The sequence below is a fragment of the Microplitis demolitor genome, chromosome 9 (assembly GCF_026212275.2).
Source record: "Microplitis demolitor isolate Queensland-Clemson2020A chromosome 9, iyMicDemo2.1a, whole genome shotgun sequence".
Lineage (NCBI taxonomy): Eukaryota > Metazoa > Arthropoda > Insecta > Hymenoptera > Braconidae > Microplitis > Microplitis demolitor.
The window spans coordinates 18483370-18503681 of NC_068553.1; the positions used below are offsets into that span (position 1 = coordinate 18483370).

The 20312-nt window shown below is 30.1% G+C and overlaps 2 protein-coding genes across 2 annotated transcripts in view; one reads left to right on the plus strand and one right to left on the minus strand.

Annotated features, from left to right (window-relative positions):
- Positions 1 to 20312, minus strand: part of LOC103574706 (POU domain, class 6, transcription factor 2) — a 506104-nt gene that overhangs the window by 415793 nt on the left and 69999 nt on the right. The gene's annotated exons all lie outside the window — the stretch shown is intronic.
- On the plus strand, positions 4127 to 5791 carry LOC103574720 (uncharacterized). Its single transcript, XM_008554225.2, has 5 exons — positions 4127 to 4166; positions 4609 to 4671; positions 4777 to 4968; positions 5243 to 5410; positions 5483 to 5791. The coding sequence occupies exons 1-5, from the start codon at positions 4155 to 4157 to the stop codon at positions 5666 to 5668; spliced, it is 621 nt and encodes a 206-aa protein (XP_008552447.1). The 5' UTR covers positions 4127 to 4154; the 3' UTR covers positions 5669 to 5791.

Consider the following 20312-nt stretch of genomic DNA (forward strand, 5'->3'; position numbering starts at 1 on the left):
AAATCATAACTTTGAACATTTTTTTATTTTATTTTTGTTTCTCTTAATTTCTGTGGAAAGAAATATTTTTTTAGATTATTAATTACATTGAACTGCAATTGGCTGACAATTTTATTTATTTCGATTATTCATTAATTGAAAATTTTTTTTTTTAGACATTATTTATATATATATATATATATATATATATATATATATATATATATATATATATATATATATATATATATATATATATATATATATATATATATATATATATTTCTTTAATAAAAAAAATCCCCGAAAAAATATATGACATATGTCTCAATAACCAATGCATTAACGCATGTATGGCATATATATGTTTTTGTATGAAATATTAAAAAAAAAAAAAACTATTTTCAAAAAATAAATAAAATTGTAAACAGGTCTAAAAAAAATTACATATGTATAAATTTTTATTTTGAAAAAAGAAAAAATAAAAAATATGAGTTACACGACAAAATATCTACGTGAAAATTTTCCCTTAAAATATCCATCACATCGATGACAAATTTAAAATCATAAATTTAGTTGGTAGACACTAAGGTTGGGGTAAAATTTTGAAGTGGATATTTAGTAATGTCACCAAAAATATAAGAACTGAATTAAAAATATAAACTTACAGAATGATGTCAACTTTGAATATTCGAGTGATGCTGGAGATGAAGAAGACGTCTGCAGCATCTCGAATAAAATTTCAGCTTTTATATGCATTTACTTCTCCTAGATAATGCATATTTATGACAAAAAAAAAACTCTGTGATATAAGGAAAACAAATTACACAAAAAATTTTTTCTTTGAACGTCAGTGAGTGAATATTCACTTATCTTCACTAATACATTATTAGAGAGTTATCTAAAAGTCAAAGTCAGCCGCAATATTAGAGAAACAATGTTTTCAGCCAACGCGCTATCGATCAAAACCTATTGAACCCTTGACAAAAAAATAGTATGCAAAGAAAACATCATATAGTTGTGTTGAAATTCCGTCATATATTAATCTACATAAAAATAATTGTATTAAAAAATATGTCATGATCTTGACCATTAACCGCAGCGTAATAAAAAATATTCAAGGCTTTGTACCATAGACTTATCATTAGACTAAAGAAGCCAAAAAAAACCACCATAGTTATTATGTATCGTGAGCTTACTCTAGTTCACATGCAATTTCTACGTCGACTGGTCCATAGGTCTCGTTCCCATCTCGAAAATAGTAACGGTAGCGGACATTAGCCAACACGAGCAGCCTCTTCATTTCTCTTTGTTATTATTCCTACTTTATTATTAGCCTCGAGTTCTCTGGGGTTTTTTTAAAAAATGCCCAGGGCTGTTCCCATGGATTAACCCTCAGGAATTCGGCTCAATGTGGCGCCCATATATTTTTTTTTTCATCGGAAAAAAATTTGTAATTATTCTGTGGAATCTTAAATTTTCTAAGTGGGGCAAGATGGGACCAGTAGACATCAGTCCAAAGCGTGGAATGATAAAAATAAATATTTAATAGGATGCGTCATACGAAAAATAAAAAACAATTGACACGAGGATCGTCGGGCTCATGGGTCTCGGTCACGACCTCGATAAAAATGCCAATGCCACAATATATACATCGAGCATGAGTATGGGAGTTGTGTCCAGAGATGCGGCTGATGCCTTTACGGAGGCGGCGTGTGGGCGAATTCCCGGACACGCGTCTACTCGTGAGCCAGATTAATAAAACGCGTATACCGGCTTTCTCACGACCCGCGGGCTAAACTCTCTACCCTATTGTTCTACACAACCACAATAATATCATTGTTATTATTATTATTATTATTATTGTTGTTGTTGGTGTTGTTGTTGTTGTTATGGTAAAAAATGCACAGAAAGTACCCGTGGCCTAAAAAAAAAATGGTGTGCATTTTTCAAAAATGAATTATTTTAAAAAAATAAGTAACGAAATTATTGAAACGAGTGGACGAGCACAATCTCAATGGTCGTCGAAGCGGGTGGACGGCGATGGTTAAAGCTGACGGTTGGTTTGGCCCAGTGGAGCGGACACCCGGAGGAAGCACACCCGCCGGAACGTGGCACGCTTTGTGGGCTCTTCTGCCTCTGGTTCTTTCATTTAAATTCAGCTCTTCTCCTGCTTTACCATCCCGACGTGTGCCTTCCCCTCCCCACACAGACTTACACTCATAAAACACATGCACACCCCAGTATGGTGTGCATACCCAAAGTATTACTTACACAAAGGCCTCGAAATTCGATAGAGAAAGAAATGTAAGAAACGTGGAACTGCGCACCACTAGCCGGAACCGTCGATGCTGTGTCCATCTTTACCATCTTTTATATTTGCATACTTTAAAAACGTCATTTAGACATTAGAACACCGCAATATCTTAATTATTTATCTACAAAATCGACTAGTGTGAATCCTACATGCAAACAATTTATAAAACCTTGTTCACTTTTTTGCAAACTCACGCACTATTAACTGCGTCAGCTAACCGGATACAAATTACAACCATTTAGGCACACCCTTGCCACGCAATAGACTAAATTATCGATTTTCAATGCACACCCGTTTATGATCTGCTAATAATGTTAAATTTCATCAATCCCGTCCACTACTTGGTACTTTTCATCATTAAAACCACCATGGTGTGCATAATGGTGTGCTCGTGAGTGGTGTGCATAAATTTAAAAGTACCATAACTCGGGCTGTTTTGATGCGTTTTAATTCAATTTTTTTTTGTTATTTACAAGGCATTAATGCGACGCGTATATTTATGGTGAGTTACGTCGGGGGGTAATGAGCGAGTCGAGGCATCGGGCGTTTGGAGGGCATACCCACCGAGCGCGTCACCGTACTCCGTAACGACGAAACCGGAACGCACAATCTGCACTTGGTAATTGTTTTGTGGCGACTCTACTGAGTTTAAACTCATTTTTTTATTATAAAATGGTGAGACTGTTAACCTCGATGCTAACGTTACTAAATTTCATAAATTTAAATAAAATTTTTTCTTTCTTCTGCTTCTTCTTCTTCTTCATTACTATGGATGTGGATAAAGGGATTGTAAATATATGTAAGGGTCAGCTGGGATGACCCTACGAGCAGTTAGACGAGAAAACCGATGCCCCCAGTGTACACGCGATAACGCGTCGTGAGGAGGTTGCTGGGGTCAACCGGGTCAAGTGATACTGCCACGCGGCGCACGCAACCGTCTGATGCCTGCTTGTTTTCCATTCTGTCTTTATATTAAACGCTCATGCGTATGGACTCCTATTAACATGAAATAAAATACCAGATAAATTTTTTGAAATTCGAAAATTGGCTTTCCAAATTCAGTTTTTCGAAAATTATCCTTTTTCTTGCTAGCTGGCATTTTGATGAATTTTGTCCTCATTTATTTAATTTTTTTTCTTGACAAGCACCTGCTGCAAATCCTTGCACACATTATCCTTGACATTATTCGGCTATTCCGCCTCAGGGTATCAACGCATATAAAATCAACCACGCCCTCTCAACACTAAGTGTCTTTGTATATATTACTCAGCTTAAATTATTTTTGTAGATCTCGTGCCCCCCCCCCCTCTCTAGTAATTTTGACTATTGCATCAATTTCAAAATATTATTTACATTGTAATTTTTTTAATGCTCATTCTTGAAATATTTTAGCATTTTGCGCTCATACTTCGAACTTGTAAACATCAATTATCGATAAGGATAATTGACATAATTTGAATGTATCACGAAAGATAGCAACAAGTAAGTAATGAGTGAGTTTCAATGCTAGTGAAATAAAAATAAGTTTTCATTGTTTAGACAGACATAAGCACTATTGGTGACGACGAATATAAAAATGAAATTTTTGATAATATTCGCAATAGTAAATTTCAAAATTTATTTTTTGAATGCGCAGCTGAGTGGTAAAATTCATGCAGATCTGGATTGCGACCTTCGGACAGTAGCATCCTTGAGAGCAAGTGCCAATACTGGGGGAGAAATTGAAGTTGATGGGCAGGCAAATTTTCCATCGTGCAAATGTTTGCGGCAACTGGATCTTCAAGGATCTTTGGGGGCCAAAGGCTCCGCTAGCGTTGTTTCAGCCGGTAATATTAAGAAGGGTGACGTCTTTCAAATTATGTCAGTTATTGTAAGTTAAAAAACATTATTATTCAATAAAATTGCACACCTCTATTATTTTTTAAAATTTTTCAATACGGGCCATTATAAAAAATTTATTACAAGTGTCCATTCTGTAACCTACAAATTTCTGTAAGCACGAAATCTATCAAACATTTTTAAGAATAAACCTGATTTTTTTATATTATTCTCATACTAGTCCATTTTACAATTCTACTGAATACTACTTTCGAACTCCATTTTGTTTTTTTTTTATAACAAATATTTTCACTTAAAACCGGTGGCTTCATGCAAAAATACTGCAGCCATTTTCAGTGACTGCTACCGCAATCTGCCACTGGTGGCGTCGTGTGAAGTTCTAAAAAAAAGGCGGCAAATTCAAAAAAATAAATTCACTGAGAATTATATTTTTTTTATTACCAAAATAATTACTGTTATTTATGAATTTAAAGATACCAGGGGTCAATTGCATCGAAACAGAGACTTCCGAAGACGAATCAGTTGAAGAAAATTCCGTAAGTATTACAAATACTGTAAGCCAACACATAAGATAGATGTTTTTGTAATTCAAAAAATTTAAAATTGTAAATTATTTGTGGTTATCAATTATGATGTTTAAGATCCCAGATGTTGATCCCACCGAAGCGGCTACAGTTGAAGATGAAACAGATCAGGGATCTGTTTATACTGTAGATGTAACGAGAAACAATATAATGTATTCTTTAAATGACTTTGTAAGAGTAGGAGCTGTAAATACTGATGCGCCGATTACGTATTATAAGACAATGGAACCTGGCTATGACCTTAAAATAGTAATTACTGTTCAAATTTTATAGTTACTTACATATCGCGTTACTAAGCCCTTTTTTACGATAAATCGTTTTAGAGCTAAAAAAAAATTTTAAAGCCAAAAGGGCGTAATTTAAATCATGCGCTCTTTAGGCTTCGAAATTTTCGTTTTTTTAAATTTTTACCGCTAAAATGAGTCTACCCAACTATTGGCAATGAAAAAAAAAATCATGCCCCTTTAGAATTAAAAACGCGATATATTATTTGTATTATAATTAACATCTTTATAAAAAATAGTATCAAGCCAAATTAGAAGTTGATGGAACTTCTATCTATGATTCAAAGTCTAGTGGAAAAATGACAGGTGTGTGCGATCATTCGTATCCTGAGGGAAGTGTTGAAGCGAATATTTGGAAAATTATAAATTTATCTATTATGAATGGCCAAGAATGCCCTATTCCAAAGGTATTTCAATAATTATAAACGAAATTTTACTCATGGATCACTAACTGTTGATGGTTAATATTAATTTTATAGGGTGAAAATTATACTGTACCTCGTGATCTGCATTCAGTATCTCTTAATTTTGATGAACCAATAGCGTGTGGTGATTATAAATTGCATGCAGATTTTGATACTCCGGAGAACAAATGGGCTTTTGCAACTGATTACATGTGGAAAATTAAAAAGGACTCAACGGATTGTACAGATGACGTGAAATAATTATTTTTAACAATGTTTACTTCTATAAAAGGCCGCGCGAAAAAGGTTTGAATTTAATTTAAAATTTCTACTAAATTTAAAGTGTCACATCAATTTGAAATTTTTTACAAATTAAAAACCGACTATTAATTCATTAATTCAAAGGTGTAAATTAAATTACCAAAACATAATTTATATATAATAAATTGGATAATTAAATATTTGTAGAGATGCTTAATTATTTTTTGCCACGTGTTAACAAATTTATTGAATTTCCTACAGTAGTCCCGCAGAACAAAGGAATCTTTAGAGTTAAAAGTTTACAATAAACAAAAAGAATGGATTTGTAAAATTACAAGTGTAAAAAAATATAAACTCAAAAGCAGATTCCGGTTCCATTTCGATGCATTTCAGGTCGCACCACACACATCCGCTTTTGATTTCCGTATCAACAAACAGGTGGACGTTAAAACCCTCTTTGGACTATGGCTATTTCCGTTCATGTGTCCGTTACTATATACATCGATGTATAAAACATGCACATATATATCTATATATACTTATGTATATAGAATGGATTTAAATTTGCATTGAGGATATCCCGTAGTGGAAATACTTGTCAACTGATTTAACCTAATGGAATAAGTCCCAGCCTTTAGAATAAAAATCAAAGACGTGTTCAAACTTTACTATATTTTTATCTATGTAATATATACTCCCTATTATATGAATACTAGTTTATGTATAAAATGCGATTTTATATGGAGCGAATTGTGATGGAGAAATTATTCTTGTTTGAAATGCTATGGCGTAATAGAAAAGCCGGGCCATGTTGGCCACCCGCATGAAAATATATATGGTAAACATAAAAAATATATGTTACAGATATAAATATATATGTGACAGTACATGAAATCATATAGAACTATATATAGATTTCGGCCGATTTTATTATATTTTTATATATGTTTTCTCTTATATGATTTCATATATTTTCGTATAACTTCAATATATTATTCATATATTTGAAAAGTTATAATTTCAATATATTCAAACATAAATGTTATTTATATATGGAAACAAATAAGAACACATATATAAGTCATCATTATATGCCACGATATATGAACCATGTATTCAACTTTATAAATTTTTATATATTTTTCGATATATAGAAGCATATAAGTCTCCCCATATATGTAAGAATAAATAAAATATATTCTTTTCTGTCTTTCTCTCTCTGTTATAAGATTCAAACATTGTGTTCAGAATATATATGTGTGCTAGCTTACAAATTTACATATATAATTATCAATATATGTAATACATATATGTGCTAACTTATAAGTTTACATATATGATTATAAATATATATAATATATGTATTAATTTATAAACTTACGTATATAATTATTTATATTAAAACAGTATATTATATATAAGAAAATATATATCGTTTTTGGCCACTTATATGCTCCCATATTGATCATATATTTTTCCATATATATTTATCATATATGGTATTTTCATGCAGACACCTGATGGAAACTGAAATAAATACAAAAAAATTACTATGACCATAGTAAAATTAACAGTTTACACTTAACCTCAATTTTTTTCGAATTTATCAAAAATTTAGATCAAAGTTCATTATTCTCCCATATGATAAATCTGCATATTTTATTATCCTCATATATATATTAAATTTTGTCGAAAATATTTTTAATAACCTCTAAAATTTAATTGCTGACTTTTTAAATCATTAATTAAAAATCTTAATTTTCCTGTTAAACTATACAAATATATATGTGTATATATACATATATATTTATTATTTATGTTACATCTTACGACTAATTAATATTTGTCGCTATCACATACGTACAACCTGAAACACGATAATCACTTTTAATTTAACATGCTCATGGGTTTTATAACTTTTAAAAGAAAAAAAGTATTAAAGCATCCTATAAAACCTGTATCGTCATTTAATAACATTAAATTGAATGCTGATGTATTAAAATTCCAATATTAATTTTTATAAATTTAATTTTATAAATCAATTTTAGTCACCATGGTCTTGACCATGCGGGAAAATTATTAATTTTTAGTAATAATAATTAAAATTTTTTTTTACTGTATGTCTATACAATTTATTTCAAATTAATTATATCGAATAAAAATTTAGAATTAAAATTATTAGATAGAAAGAATTTGCACAAGAGAAGGGAAAAAATTACTAGATTACTAATAAGTGACTGAAGATTTTATAAATGTAAGATTTCATAATTGTTGATTGTGCATTGTATTGTGAAATCTAAATGTTTAAATTATGTGAGACGTAATAGTTTTCAACGAGTCTAGGGTCTTATTCCTGTTGGTTTTTTAAATTGCATGGAATTAATATTGAGTAGGTTATTATTTACTGCATTACATGTAATTATATAATTGTATAATAGAGTAACGTATTTGAGGTTTTATCTCAATGTAGATAAATATTTTTTTATTGCTACATTGTGATTATTATTTAATGGACTATTTATGCAAAAAAATTTTTTTTTGTTTTGATTTATGAATGTGGGTTTGGTTTTTTGAAATTCTCTTTGGGATAAAAACGTAATTGTTTAATTATTAAAAATTTCTATCAATCTAGACACTTTGACGAAAAAAATGAACCCTTAAAAAATGGTTTACGACCACCGGAAGTATTTCAAATAAATTATTGAAGATTGAAAAAAAAAATTGATAGTCGAATTTCGCCTCTTGGGACTTAGGAATAGTTTTTTGATATTCTCTTTGGAAAAAAAATATATTTGTTTGATTATTAAAATTTTCCATTAATCTAGACACTTTAACGAATAAAATGAACCCTTAAAAAATGATTTATGACCACCGGAAGTATTTCAAATAAATTATTGAAGATTGAAAGAAAAAATTGATAGTTGAATTTCGATTTTTTGGAAGTGGGTTTAGTTTTTTGAAATTATCTTTGGAAAAAAAATCTATTTGTTTAATTTTTAAAATTTTTCATTAATCTAGAAACTTTGACGAAAAGAATGAGCCCTTAAAAAATGTTTTTCGGCTACCGGAAGTATTTAAAATAAATGTTCAAAATTAAAAGGCAACTTTCGCGATTTCGTTTTTAATAATTTTGATATCTCGGAAAAAATAACAGCCAGTATCTGAACTCAATCAAAATATTGAGTGAGCAGTTCAAGTAATAGCATTAATTATTTAGTAAAACAATCGATAGCGTGACTTAAAGATATGAAAAATATTTCGTTGATCGAACTTGCGAGATGATTCCGAGAAACCCTGAGGCCTATTTTCGGGTGTGTAATGCATTCCAAAAAACTGAAAGGGTCAATATAGTCATGTTTTATTATTTTTCCATGCGTGTTTTTTTTTATCGTGAGACACGTAACCTCCTAAATGATCGGTGCTCGATCCGCCGGTCGGCGATAATTCATGTAAATGTAAATAAGTTTATGCGCAATTTAAACTCCTATTTCATGAATTTTTTTCTTTATATTATTTCTCGGATGCGCTCAGCGCGGTAAAAGAAAGACGAGAGACCTTTCATCTCTGGATTCTCTCACAGCTTGATGCTACCTCCAGGCTACACTCTCTTGCGTATATATTTATATATTTATATATGTATGTGTACTCCGCGTGGGTGCACGCAATCTCTTATTTCTTTAAACGTCATAATGCTACCGGGCGGAAGAGAATGAAGCCCTGTAGTAGAGAAAATTCCCAACAAGCCATCATCATCATCATAATCATTCTGGAATTCCCACAATTATATAACTGACGTCTCGAAAAGTCTCGAGTCTTGCCCAATCCAACAGCGAATTTATTTTTTTTTAATGATGGCTAATCATTGGTTACATTGTGTTCTCAATATTTTTTTATTTTTTAAATATTTTAAATAATTATCGATAAATATCACGTACGAATTATTGACGAAAAAATGAAATTTGGACGTAATGAAAATTTTTTCATGTTTCATAATTTATTTTACACACTTCCGGTGGTCATAAAATATTTTTTTAGGGCTCATTTTTTTCGTTAGAATGTCTACTTAAAGATAAAATTTTAATCATTAAACAATTTTTTCATTTTGTACAAGAAAATCTCAAAAAATCAAACCCGTCTCCAAAAATAATCAATTACAGTTGTTGTCGCCTTCATTAAAATTTAAAAATTTATTTGAGACACTTCCGGTGGTCGTAAAATATTTTTTTAGGGCTCATTTTTTTCGTTAGAATGTCTACTTAAAGATAACATTTTAATCATTAAACAATTTTTTTATTTTGTACAAGAAAATCTCAAAAAATCAAACCCGTCTCCAAAAATAACCAATTACAGTTGTTGTCGCCTTCATTAAAATTTAAAAATTTATTTGAGACACTTCCGGTGGTCGTAAAATATTTTTTTAGGGCTCATTTTTTTCGTTAGAATGTCTACTTAAAGATAAAATTTTAATCATTAAACAATTTTTTTATTTTGTACAAGAAAATCTCAAAAAATCAAACCCGTCTCCAAAAATAACCAATTACAGTTGTTGTCGCCTTCATTAAAATTTAAAAATTTATTTGAAACACTTCCGGTGGTCGTAAAATATTTTTTGAAGGCTTATTTTTTTCGTTAGAATGTCTACTTAAAGATAAAATTTTAATCATTAAACAATTTTTTTATTTTGTACAAGAAAATCTCAAAAAATCAAACCCGTCTCCGAAAATAACCAATTACAGTTGTTGTCGCTTTCATTAAAATTTAAAAATTTATTTGAAACACTTCCGGTGGTCGTAAAATATTTTTTGAAGGCTAATTTTTTTCGTTGGAGTGTCTACTTAAAGATAAAATTTTAATAAATAAACAATTTTTTCATTTTGTACAAGAAAATCTCGAAAAACCAAACCCTTGTTCAGAAGATCGAAATTCGGTAAATATCGCCCTTATGAAATTTAAAAAAATTATTTGACACACTTCCAGTGGTCGTAACCACAATTTGAACCCCACATTTTTTTCGTTAGAATGTCTACTATAACAAAAAAATTTAACAACTAACCAATTTCTCGAGTTTCTCTTAGAAAATCTCAAAAAACTAAACTCATATCTCAAAAATTAACTTGTCAAGATTGAAACTCTCAATTTTGCCGTTTTCTTTCCATCGAAAAAAAAATTTCGAATCACTTTTCATTCTTCTTTTCAAAATTTCTACCTCACTAGCAGTCAAAATAAATTGGTTAAATTCGTAAATTAAACAATTAGCAGAAAATAGAAATACCTCAAGGTAATAAAGTCTATTTTAAAAATACTAATGATCAGTATTTACTATCAGTTATCGCGACAGGTTGTTTACTAAAGGGGAGTCGACAGTAAACTCTGAAGTAAAAAAAAAAAATGATAATAATCCTACGAGAATATACAAAAATATAAGCGGTAGATGATGGGAGGTTTTGTTGGTAGTAAGATTGAATCCACTGGTCGTATATAATAATCAAATGTTAAAAGTGATGTGTGTGATGTGTAAACACATGGTAAAACGTTGGTTGTTTGATTGTTTAACTTTCCCAGAGTATAACCAGTGCCAGAGAGTTACTAAACACTATTTATACCAAATCTACCTGTACCTGTCCCAGTCTCTATAAAACTTGTCGACTTATTCTAAGACTCCTCAAACAAAATGTCTCGGTATCAAGTCTCAACCCTAAAGATAACTCTTATTTATATATTTTTATTTCGTCATATAAATATTGTTATCAGCGGAATGAAATGGAAAATAAAAATATTATGTGTTAAATAATTATAAATTATTTATGGTAAATTAAAAATATAATATAATATAAATAAATAAAAATTACTTAAGAATTCCTTTCAACGTTACCGGCTATCTTTTAGCGGCTTCTCTGGTATTTTTTTAAATACACGGACAATGCCACTTGGCTTACGATAACGAAACGTGTTTTATCTGGTATGTTAACAGTATTTTTATATTTATTACTATTCAAATTCTCGATTTTTAGTTTTTAAATTAAATATCAATACTCAAATATTTATGTCCTTGTTCATTATTATTATTTACTATATACAAACCGAGACCTGGGTAAGTTGGGTCATCGAAAATTTTTTAATAAAAAATTATACTGAAATTAGACTTTTAATAACTTTTGGTTTTTTTTAAAAATACAAATTTGCAAAAAAAAAATATTTTAAAAAATTGCACTTATAGATTTTTTAATTTCCTACATGTGCATTTTTTTAGTTTTTTTTTTTTTTTTAAATTAAATTGTTTGAAACAAATTTCGAAATTTTTTTTTAATTTTAATTATCAGTAATTAGTATTTTTATTTAAGGAGGGGGGGGGGGGATTAAATGAGTCCCTGGGGATCATGTTTTTTTCAGAAGTTTGATAAATTTTTTTAAAGAGGCCCATTATGCGCTACCCCCTTCAAAAAAAAAATAATAATATATATATGGTAATTAATTGATAAAAAATAATAATTGCTAAGGTGTGTCTTGTCTGGTCTCATTATAACAGGTGCGACATACAAATGTTTGATCTGTTCCTTAAAATATTTTTTTTTTTTTTTTCGTTATTTACTTTACGTGATGCCGCATATTCTCTCAATAGAATTCACAAGCATTCTTGCTTATATCCTTAAAAAAATACATACGTCTACACATGATCGTTTGTCTTTAATTTGAATAATCAACTAAAATTCCCTACTTTTCATATTTTCGAGAAAAAAAAAAATTATGTATTTATTTAGGACGTCAAAATAAATTAGTGAGCGTGAAAAAAATATAATATTATTTTTAAAGGAATTAATTATTTTATTTCCAAGCCTGGAAAGTGTCAAGTTATTAATCGATATTTAATTTTTATAAATTATACGAGTGTGTGTACACATCACTTAAATCTTTATTAATCGATACCACAAGTCCTTATTTTTTTTTTATTAATCTCAGTAACGAATTTTCTGTAACGAAAATAATTTTTTTTGGCGGGAATTTTAAAAAATAATTTTCCCGCGAATATTTGAAATTTAAAAAAATGTCAAATTAAATAAAAAAAAAAAGTAAATTTATGATAAAATAAAATGTTCACAATACCTTGAAGGACATAAAATAATTCGAGGATAAAATTGTTAATGAGAACGTGTGGCATGACGAAAAAATCAGTAGAGTGAATATTGCATGCTTACGCTCGTGAATTTTAAGATCTACTTACTTCATATTTATATATATTTTTTTTTTATGCCATAATAATTTGATTGTAAGTATAAATTCAAATCCTCGTTACTAATTACTCGTAAAAAATATAAATAATTAATTAATTTTCAACAACAAAAAAAAAAAAAAATATTTTAGTGATCACCGAGGCAAAAAAAAATGATCAGTAAATATTATTTGTATAAAAGAGAGTTTATTGGTAGTTGTAAATACTTTTCGAGGGGTCTGAGCGAGATAATGACTGAAGCATCCTGTGCATCAACAACTAAATGATTGTGAGTGTAAGTCGTAACATACTAATACTATACCGTAACAAATAACACAGGAGTCGGGAGTTGGAAGTTGGAAGTATGACATATAGTAAAAGAGCAGAGGGGCGAGGAAAGCATATATATATGTATATATATATATATACATATGAGTATGCAGGATATCCGACGTTTAATCTGATTTCTGGATTATAGTGGCCCTGGTTGTAAATGGGCATGGGTAACAAACGATAACAAAAGCCGACTTCTCACTTTCAACCCCTGTCAACGGATGTTCATGTAAATTTATCATTTACATTTTTATATAACGCAAACTTTGTTCTTATATATTTAAAGACTATTATCAATAAACGAAAAAGGACTTTTTGATTTTGGACGGTTTTGATTAGGGATATCTTGGTGATTAAATGAGATAATTGGGTAAAATATGGGGTCGTTGGAAAGGAAATTTTGCGTACTACAAATATTGTCTGATTATAAATTTATGTGGGAATGATATTTTGGGAGATATGGAGGATTTTAGTAATGGGATGGTAGGGATGGGAAAAAATAGAAGGTTTTTTGTTTTGAAGCCTGTAACTTGGAAGGCATTGATTTTATGGAAATTTTTGACAGGAATAAAATTGTAGGAAATTTAATTTACTATAGATTTGGTAGAAATGAAAAATAACGTGGAGTTGATATTTAGAAAGATATGAGCTGTTAAAGGTCTGGAAAAATATGATGAATTGGGAACTATGGTTCAGGTGTATTTCAAATGGTTGTAACTTTTTATAAATTGATTTTTCGGTGGTTTGTAAGAGGACTAAAATTGCAGGAAATTTAATTTAGAAGAATTTTTATTTCGGTTGAAAATACCATAGGGTCGATAGTTTGAAAGATATGGGCATTCAAAGTGAGAGCTGATTGCTTGAATTTTAATTAAAGATGTGATAGCAGTAAAATAAAATTTATTAATTTTTTAATTTAATTATTATTTTAAAACAGAGAAGTTTAATTTAATTTTTAATTATTTTATTGGATATAAATTAGTAATATCCAGTAATTAAAATTAAGAAAAGTAATTAAAATAAATGAAATGAATAATAAATATAAGAAAGTATATGTTATATGTATATATATAATATATGAATACGGTCAATGTCCCACGAGCTCGGATTATTCGTCGTAATAAAAGTGTACGGTTGCTGCCCATGACATGTTCACATGACCCTTTTCCACGCAGCGTCACAGTTCTCATGAAACATAATATAGATGTATGTAATTCGTTATATTCTATATCTGAAGTGGTTAAGAATAAAAAGAATCAAACTCATACCTCTTTGATATTTCCGGCAAGTATTTATAATAAAAAAAAAAAAAATAAAATAATAAATTGTTTAAATTACCCAGGCCCGGATTCGAACCCTGGTCCTCGCGAAAAATAAAGAATTCGCCTTTTTTTTGAATCCCGCTTAATTTGGTCATCAGTAAGAGCGTGATAGGGTTCTTTGGATTCAAAATTTCACGTATGTAATTCTCTATAACATGCATTAGAAATTTTTTGAAATAAAAAATTTTTTTTTTTCAATGAAAATTTCAAAAAATTCTAATTTCTTAGAAAAAGACATTGGTCAAAAATCGGGTGAAATAAACTTTTTTTTAGTTCTCATTTCGGTGTCATAAAAAATCCTGGGGTAAAATGGGACACGTGAAATTTTGTTTTTATTTTATCCCGAAATAATGGCCTGTTTTTGATAAGAATTAATAAATTGTTATTTGAATTATTAATAAATATCGGGCAAGGTCACATATAGATTATAAATAATACAATAATAAGTTAATCAATGGAAAATTATGTGGAATTATTTATAGTGATAAATAACAAATAAAAACTTCGTAACACGCGATTTAATATTTATTAAATATCCGCTGGGGAGATTAGCGTTGTGTGGAACAGAAGACAACAGACATATTAGTTACTGCAGTTTTAATAAAATAATTGTTATTATACTGATACAAAGTCTCGTGATTACGTTTTTAGTTTCATGTATGTTATCGCGTGACCTCTTGCAACACACGAGACCACGGGGGGCTAGAGTATACACTAATATTAAGATAAAACATTTTTATTATCGTATACTTTAAAATATAGCTACCACTTTCATATAATATCTTATTTTTAGCTGAAGATTGCTTTATACTGGACTTTGATTTATCGTTTATGTTTTTATACCGATTATACACAAATGTTTATTTATCATCGTCATTTTCCACTCGTATGACCGGAAGAATCCCAGTGGGATTATTTTTGAGGTTATCGCAGAATTGATAGCTTATAGTGGGTCATTTTATTAAGCGCATTCATTATTTTTTCTTTTATTATATCAAATTTTTAGTAAATGGAACTATGTTTGCTGCTTGAGCCTAAGGCTATTGTTGCCAACACACAGAATTCAAGCAGTAGCTTCTTAATTTTAATGAAAAACTTTTTGTATATTTACAAAGTTAATTTTACAGTGAATTCAGTAAAGTTTGCTGCTTGAGCCTAAGGCTGTTGCTGCCAACACTCAGAATCCAAGCAGTAGGTTCTTAATTTTAATGAAAAACTTTTTGTATGTTTACAAAGTTAATTTTACAGTGAACTCAGTAAGGTTTGCTGCACAAGCCTAAGGCTGCTGCTACCAACGTACGTAATTAAGTTAATGTTTCTTCTTAGAAGACTATTCAAGTAAATAGACAATATTATTGACATTCAAGAAGTTTGATTTATTAAAAACTGTCACGTTTGCTACATTAGCCTTAGGCTATTGCTACTAATCAAAGATTTTATTCATTTTTTTTTTTTTTAATAGATCGTGATTGAATTATTTACTGTTTTTACTTTAGCAGGTTCATTTTGTAGTTGATAAAGTAACATTTGCTTCATGAGCCTTAGGCCGTTGCTACCAATACAAAAATTTTATTTGATTTTCGTGAATAAACTTTATTTTTAAGAGAATTAGCTAAGAAGTAAAAAAGTCCTGTCACATAAGAAAATGTTTTTTTTTTTTTTTTTTTTTTTTTTCAAATTTCGATATTTGAATTTTTTTTAAAATACTTATTTTTTCATATTTTCATGATTAATTTGAATTAATCAGGCACTTTCTTCAACATATTGAATTCTGTATTTTTAAAAAAGCACTTCTAAAAATAGTATTTTTTTTAAGCAACGAAAATTGTCAATTTTAATATTTACCTGCTGGCTAAATATTTACCTACGGTTGTTATTGTGTGGATAAGTGAATATACACTGAAGATTAAAGCGGAAGAGAGAGGGTCGGATTAACTTCTTAGAAATAAGAGTAACCAGTATATGTCACGTTCTTTGAAGCAAACTTATGTTATTGCATTGCACCGTGTATTAAATATGTTTTATAATATATGTATACATATATATATTACTGATGTATGATGTTTTATGTTTGATGTTTGATGTTTCATATGTACGTTACTTGTCGATGGCGTCATCAGCCAGCTCAGGCTGTTGTACTTAACATTTATGAAAACAATAAATACCTTACATGCAATGCATTTTTAATTCAACATACGGCGTTCGAAAAACTTTGAAATAAATTTTTGACGAAATAAAAATAATTTTAATTGCAATATTTTAATCCACGGATTTAATGTCCAGAAAGACAAGATGAGTTAGTGTCTGAAGGTAAAAAAAAAAAAAGCAGCCGAGCAAATTAAAAAGTGAAATAAAAAATAAATAAAAGAAATAAAGAAAGACAAGTTGGAGAATAATTTTAGCCAAGTCACCTTGATGATGATCCACCTCTACTCTTCTTAATATTCTCACAGTAGGTATGATGATAGCTGGCTGCTGAGTTGATGTTGTTGCTTCTGCATCTTCTCCCTCATCACCATCGCCACCAGTTGCATTAAATTTCGCAGTAAGATGAACCTCTGGCTGATGTTATGTACCCAGCACGAAGCAAATTACCACCTCGGGCGTCTGGACTCAAGACTCTGGCAAATTAAACAGTCGAGGTCGCCTCCGACTTTATACCCGTGGCCTCAGTCTAAGTCTTGGTCTTGGTCTTGGTCGTTAAATAAAATAACTCGATTGCTAAATTCATTTATCAATGTACCGACTAAAATAACTTTGTACCAAATAATTGATATTGAATATAAGAGACAATACTTTTTTAGAGAGAAAGTTATTTATTTTTAAGTACCGACATTCGTCGACAAAATCCTCGACTTGTTTGCTGGCTGCAGTATAAATTTTTTTCGGGTATTGAATGAAAAACCCATCACTCAGCGACGAACTTGAACCCGTAAAAAAATTCAACGGTACAACTAAAATTCAAGTTTTTAGCTTCTGAATTATAAAGATAAAAAATACGTCCAAGTACCAGATGTCAGTTTCGTTGTAAAAAGTATTTACTCGAGCAATTGTCGTGATCAATAAAATAAATTTATTTAAGCCATTTTACGGTGTCCTGAGAATTTTTTTTTATTCGACATAATAAAGAGATGTCTCGATAAAACTTTACAAGAAATTACCGACGAAAAATAACATAATTTAAATTTTTAAGAGAAACAATTTTTTGTTGGGGTGTGCATATATTTTAGAACGGCTATATTTCAAATTTTTGGTGAAATATTTCATCAGAAATAAATAAATAGTCATTAATTATTCAAAATAGTTTTTTTATTGAGGGTGTGCATGTGCACACCACATGCACACCCCATCTAAAATAAATTTAAAACGTAATAAAAAATTATTATTATCGAAAAAATGATTTTATCAAAAGAATTCTTATGTTTTAAGAAACTTTTTCTTGAGGTGTGCATTTGCACATCATAATGCACACCCCACCTAAAATAAATTTAAAACATGCCAACGAATAATTTTTTTCTACAAAATGCTTTAATAAAAAGTAATCTTATGATTTAACTAATTTTTTTGTAAAAATTTAATTTTTTGTGGTGTGCATGAATTTAAAAACTTCAATATTTAAATTTACTATCACAAAATTGAATTTAAAACTGTTAAATAAAAATTTAAAAGACCCGACACTTGAAACACACTTTCACCCTCGGGTGTGCATGCACACACCATTATGCACACCTCACATTAAAATGATAAAATAAAAAATCGAATATTTATACCGATGGTGTAATAAAATTCGCAATAAAATAAAAAATAAAATTCCCGCATGAAAAAAATCATTTGATCAACCCTAGGGCACACCACGATTTCCTACCCGATTAAAATAAAACCATTACAAATGTATATACATAAACTTATATATTTATAAATAAAATAAAAAATAATTTGATCAGAGAAAAAAGTACCACGAGCGATTTATTACACCTTTCAGACGCGCTTGGGGTGGACAGAGGCATCGGTCTCTGCCGCCGAAGATATCTTATCTGAGAGACACCGCTTCAAGTATACTTACCTCTTTGCCATGAGGTTTTGATACTACTTTGCGATAAGCTGGCTTACAGGTACCATACACATGCACACACATGTGCACACACAAAAATAAAAACACCCCCGCTAGAATTTATTTTACTCTACAACGTAAACTTATTAGCGTATGTAAGCTAAGTAATTTTTTGTCCCGGGTAATGAGGGCTCTGTCTCATTACCTCGAACAGCTTTATCGCGCGGCATTTTAATTACAGAGCCATGTAAATTTTTTTTTTTTTGCTGGTAAATATTTTAAGATAAATTACCAGATTTTTCATAAAAATTTTTTATCCAAATTCCGACCTCTAATTGAAAAATTTTATTGCGCCCATTTCATGTCGGGCTCATTTTGGTATTAATTAAAATTATCAGAAATATCAATAAACTATTTAATTATGATTGTGATTTAGAGTAAAAGTTAAGAAGAGTGGGCGACCTAGATTGAGAATCGTTTGCGTCAGGCTCTTGTTGGAAGAGCCATTTGGATTGTGGGTTTTCGAAGAAGAGCCATAAAGTCTCGGTCGCAGATTTATGCGTAGTAACCATCGCAGTAACATCCAGCGGCTGTGGAGTTGTAGAAAGTACGGAACTTAATACAAATGGTTAAGAGAATAAGAGAAGATTTTGCAGCATAAGACTCAAGAGCCCTCGGAAAGGGTCCGAAGTCCTCGACAATCCAGCAATCGAATAATAAAATCCAGCGAAACCCATCAAATCTTATTTTCTTAACCGCCGTTCCGTCATATTTGGGCTGTACCAAAGTGCTCTGTAGGTGCTGATGAGTAACCCGAACGATACTTATGGATAGTTACCCAGCGGCATCGTAAATTATTGCCCACGCTGAGGGATATCACTTTTTACTGCCACTTGCGCTCTAAACTATTTTTATTCTTACTTATGTTAAAACGTTTAAAACCTATCGTATTGGGAAATATATTTTTTACTATCTACAAATACAAGATTTATTATCAGTATTAAAATATTTTTTTTTACACAATAAATCTAAAAATATTCAACCAAAATCCAAAGACGGCTCAACTTCCAAGAAGACTTAAAGTCTAGATGCTGTAACTCGGGCCCTAATTCTCGTATCGAATTGAAAAAAATTTCAAATCACAGCTCCGAGTCTTTACTTTTTGATGTTTCTAGTCCCTTTGATCCGAAAAATTTATTCCCGAAACTACAGGCCCCATAACTGAAAAAGGCAAAATTTCGAAAGAGCGAATTTTTAGTTTTTGGGCCACTAGACCTGACACAATTTTCGAAGCTCAAATCTGTGAACGGAATTTGAAAGATGAGACTGTTGGCTATAGAAAAGACAGGTTAGTGAGCTCTGTCCCACCATTAGTTAGTGAGTTATGACCATTTTAGTGATGGTAGTTTGAACTGGTATTCAAAATTGGTGTCGAGACAGCAGCTCAAAATTCATTACCAAATTTTTTGTAGCTTCTCTATCACAAGAAATGGCTATTCGAGTATCTCAATTTGCTTGGAGAAGATGTATATAATGAAATAAAAAATATGACGTACAACATGTGGAGTATAAGTCATAAAAGTGTGAAAAACCCTGAGAAAATTTTTTGCAAGACTAATAAAACTAAAAATAGTACAGATTGCAGTGTTTGAAATGATTAGAGCGTAAGGAAAGAAGAAGATAACTTAGTTACCGGACGCCCGTTGAGCGAAGTAGCATATGAGCATATCA

Coding starts and splice junctions, on each gene's coding strand:
- LOC103574720 (XM_008554225.2), top strand. Junction 4,969..5,242: donor CTGGCTATGACCTTAAAATA/GTAATTACTGTT, acceptor TATAAAAAATAG/TATCAAGCCAAATTAGAAGT. Junction 5,411..5,482: donor AAGAATGCCCTATTCCAAAG/GTATTTCAATAA, acceptor TTAATTTTATAG/GGTGAAAATTATACTGTACC.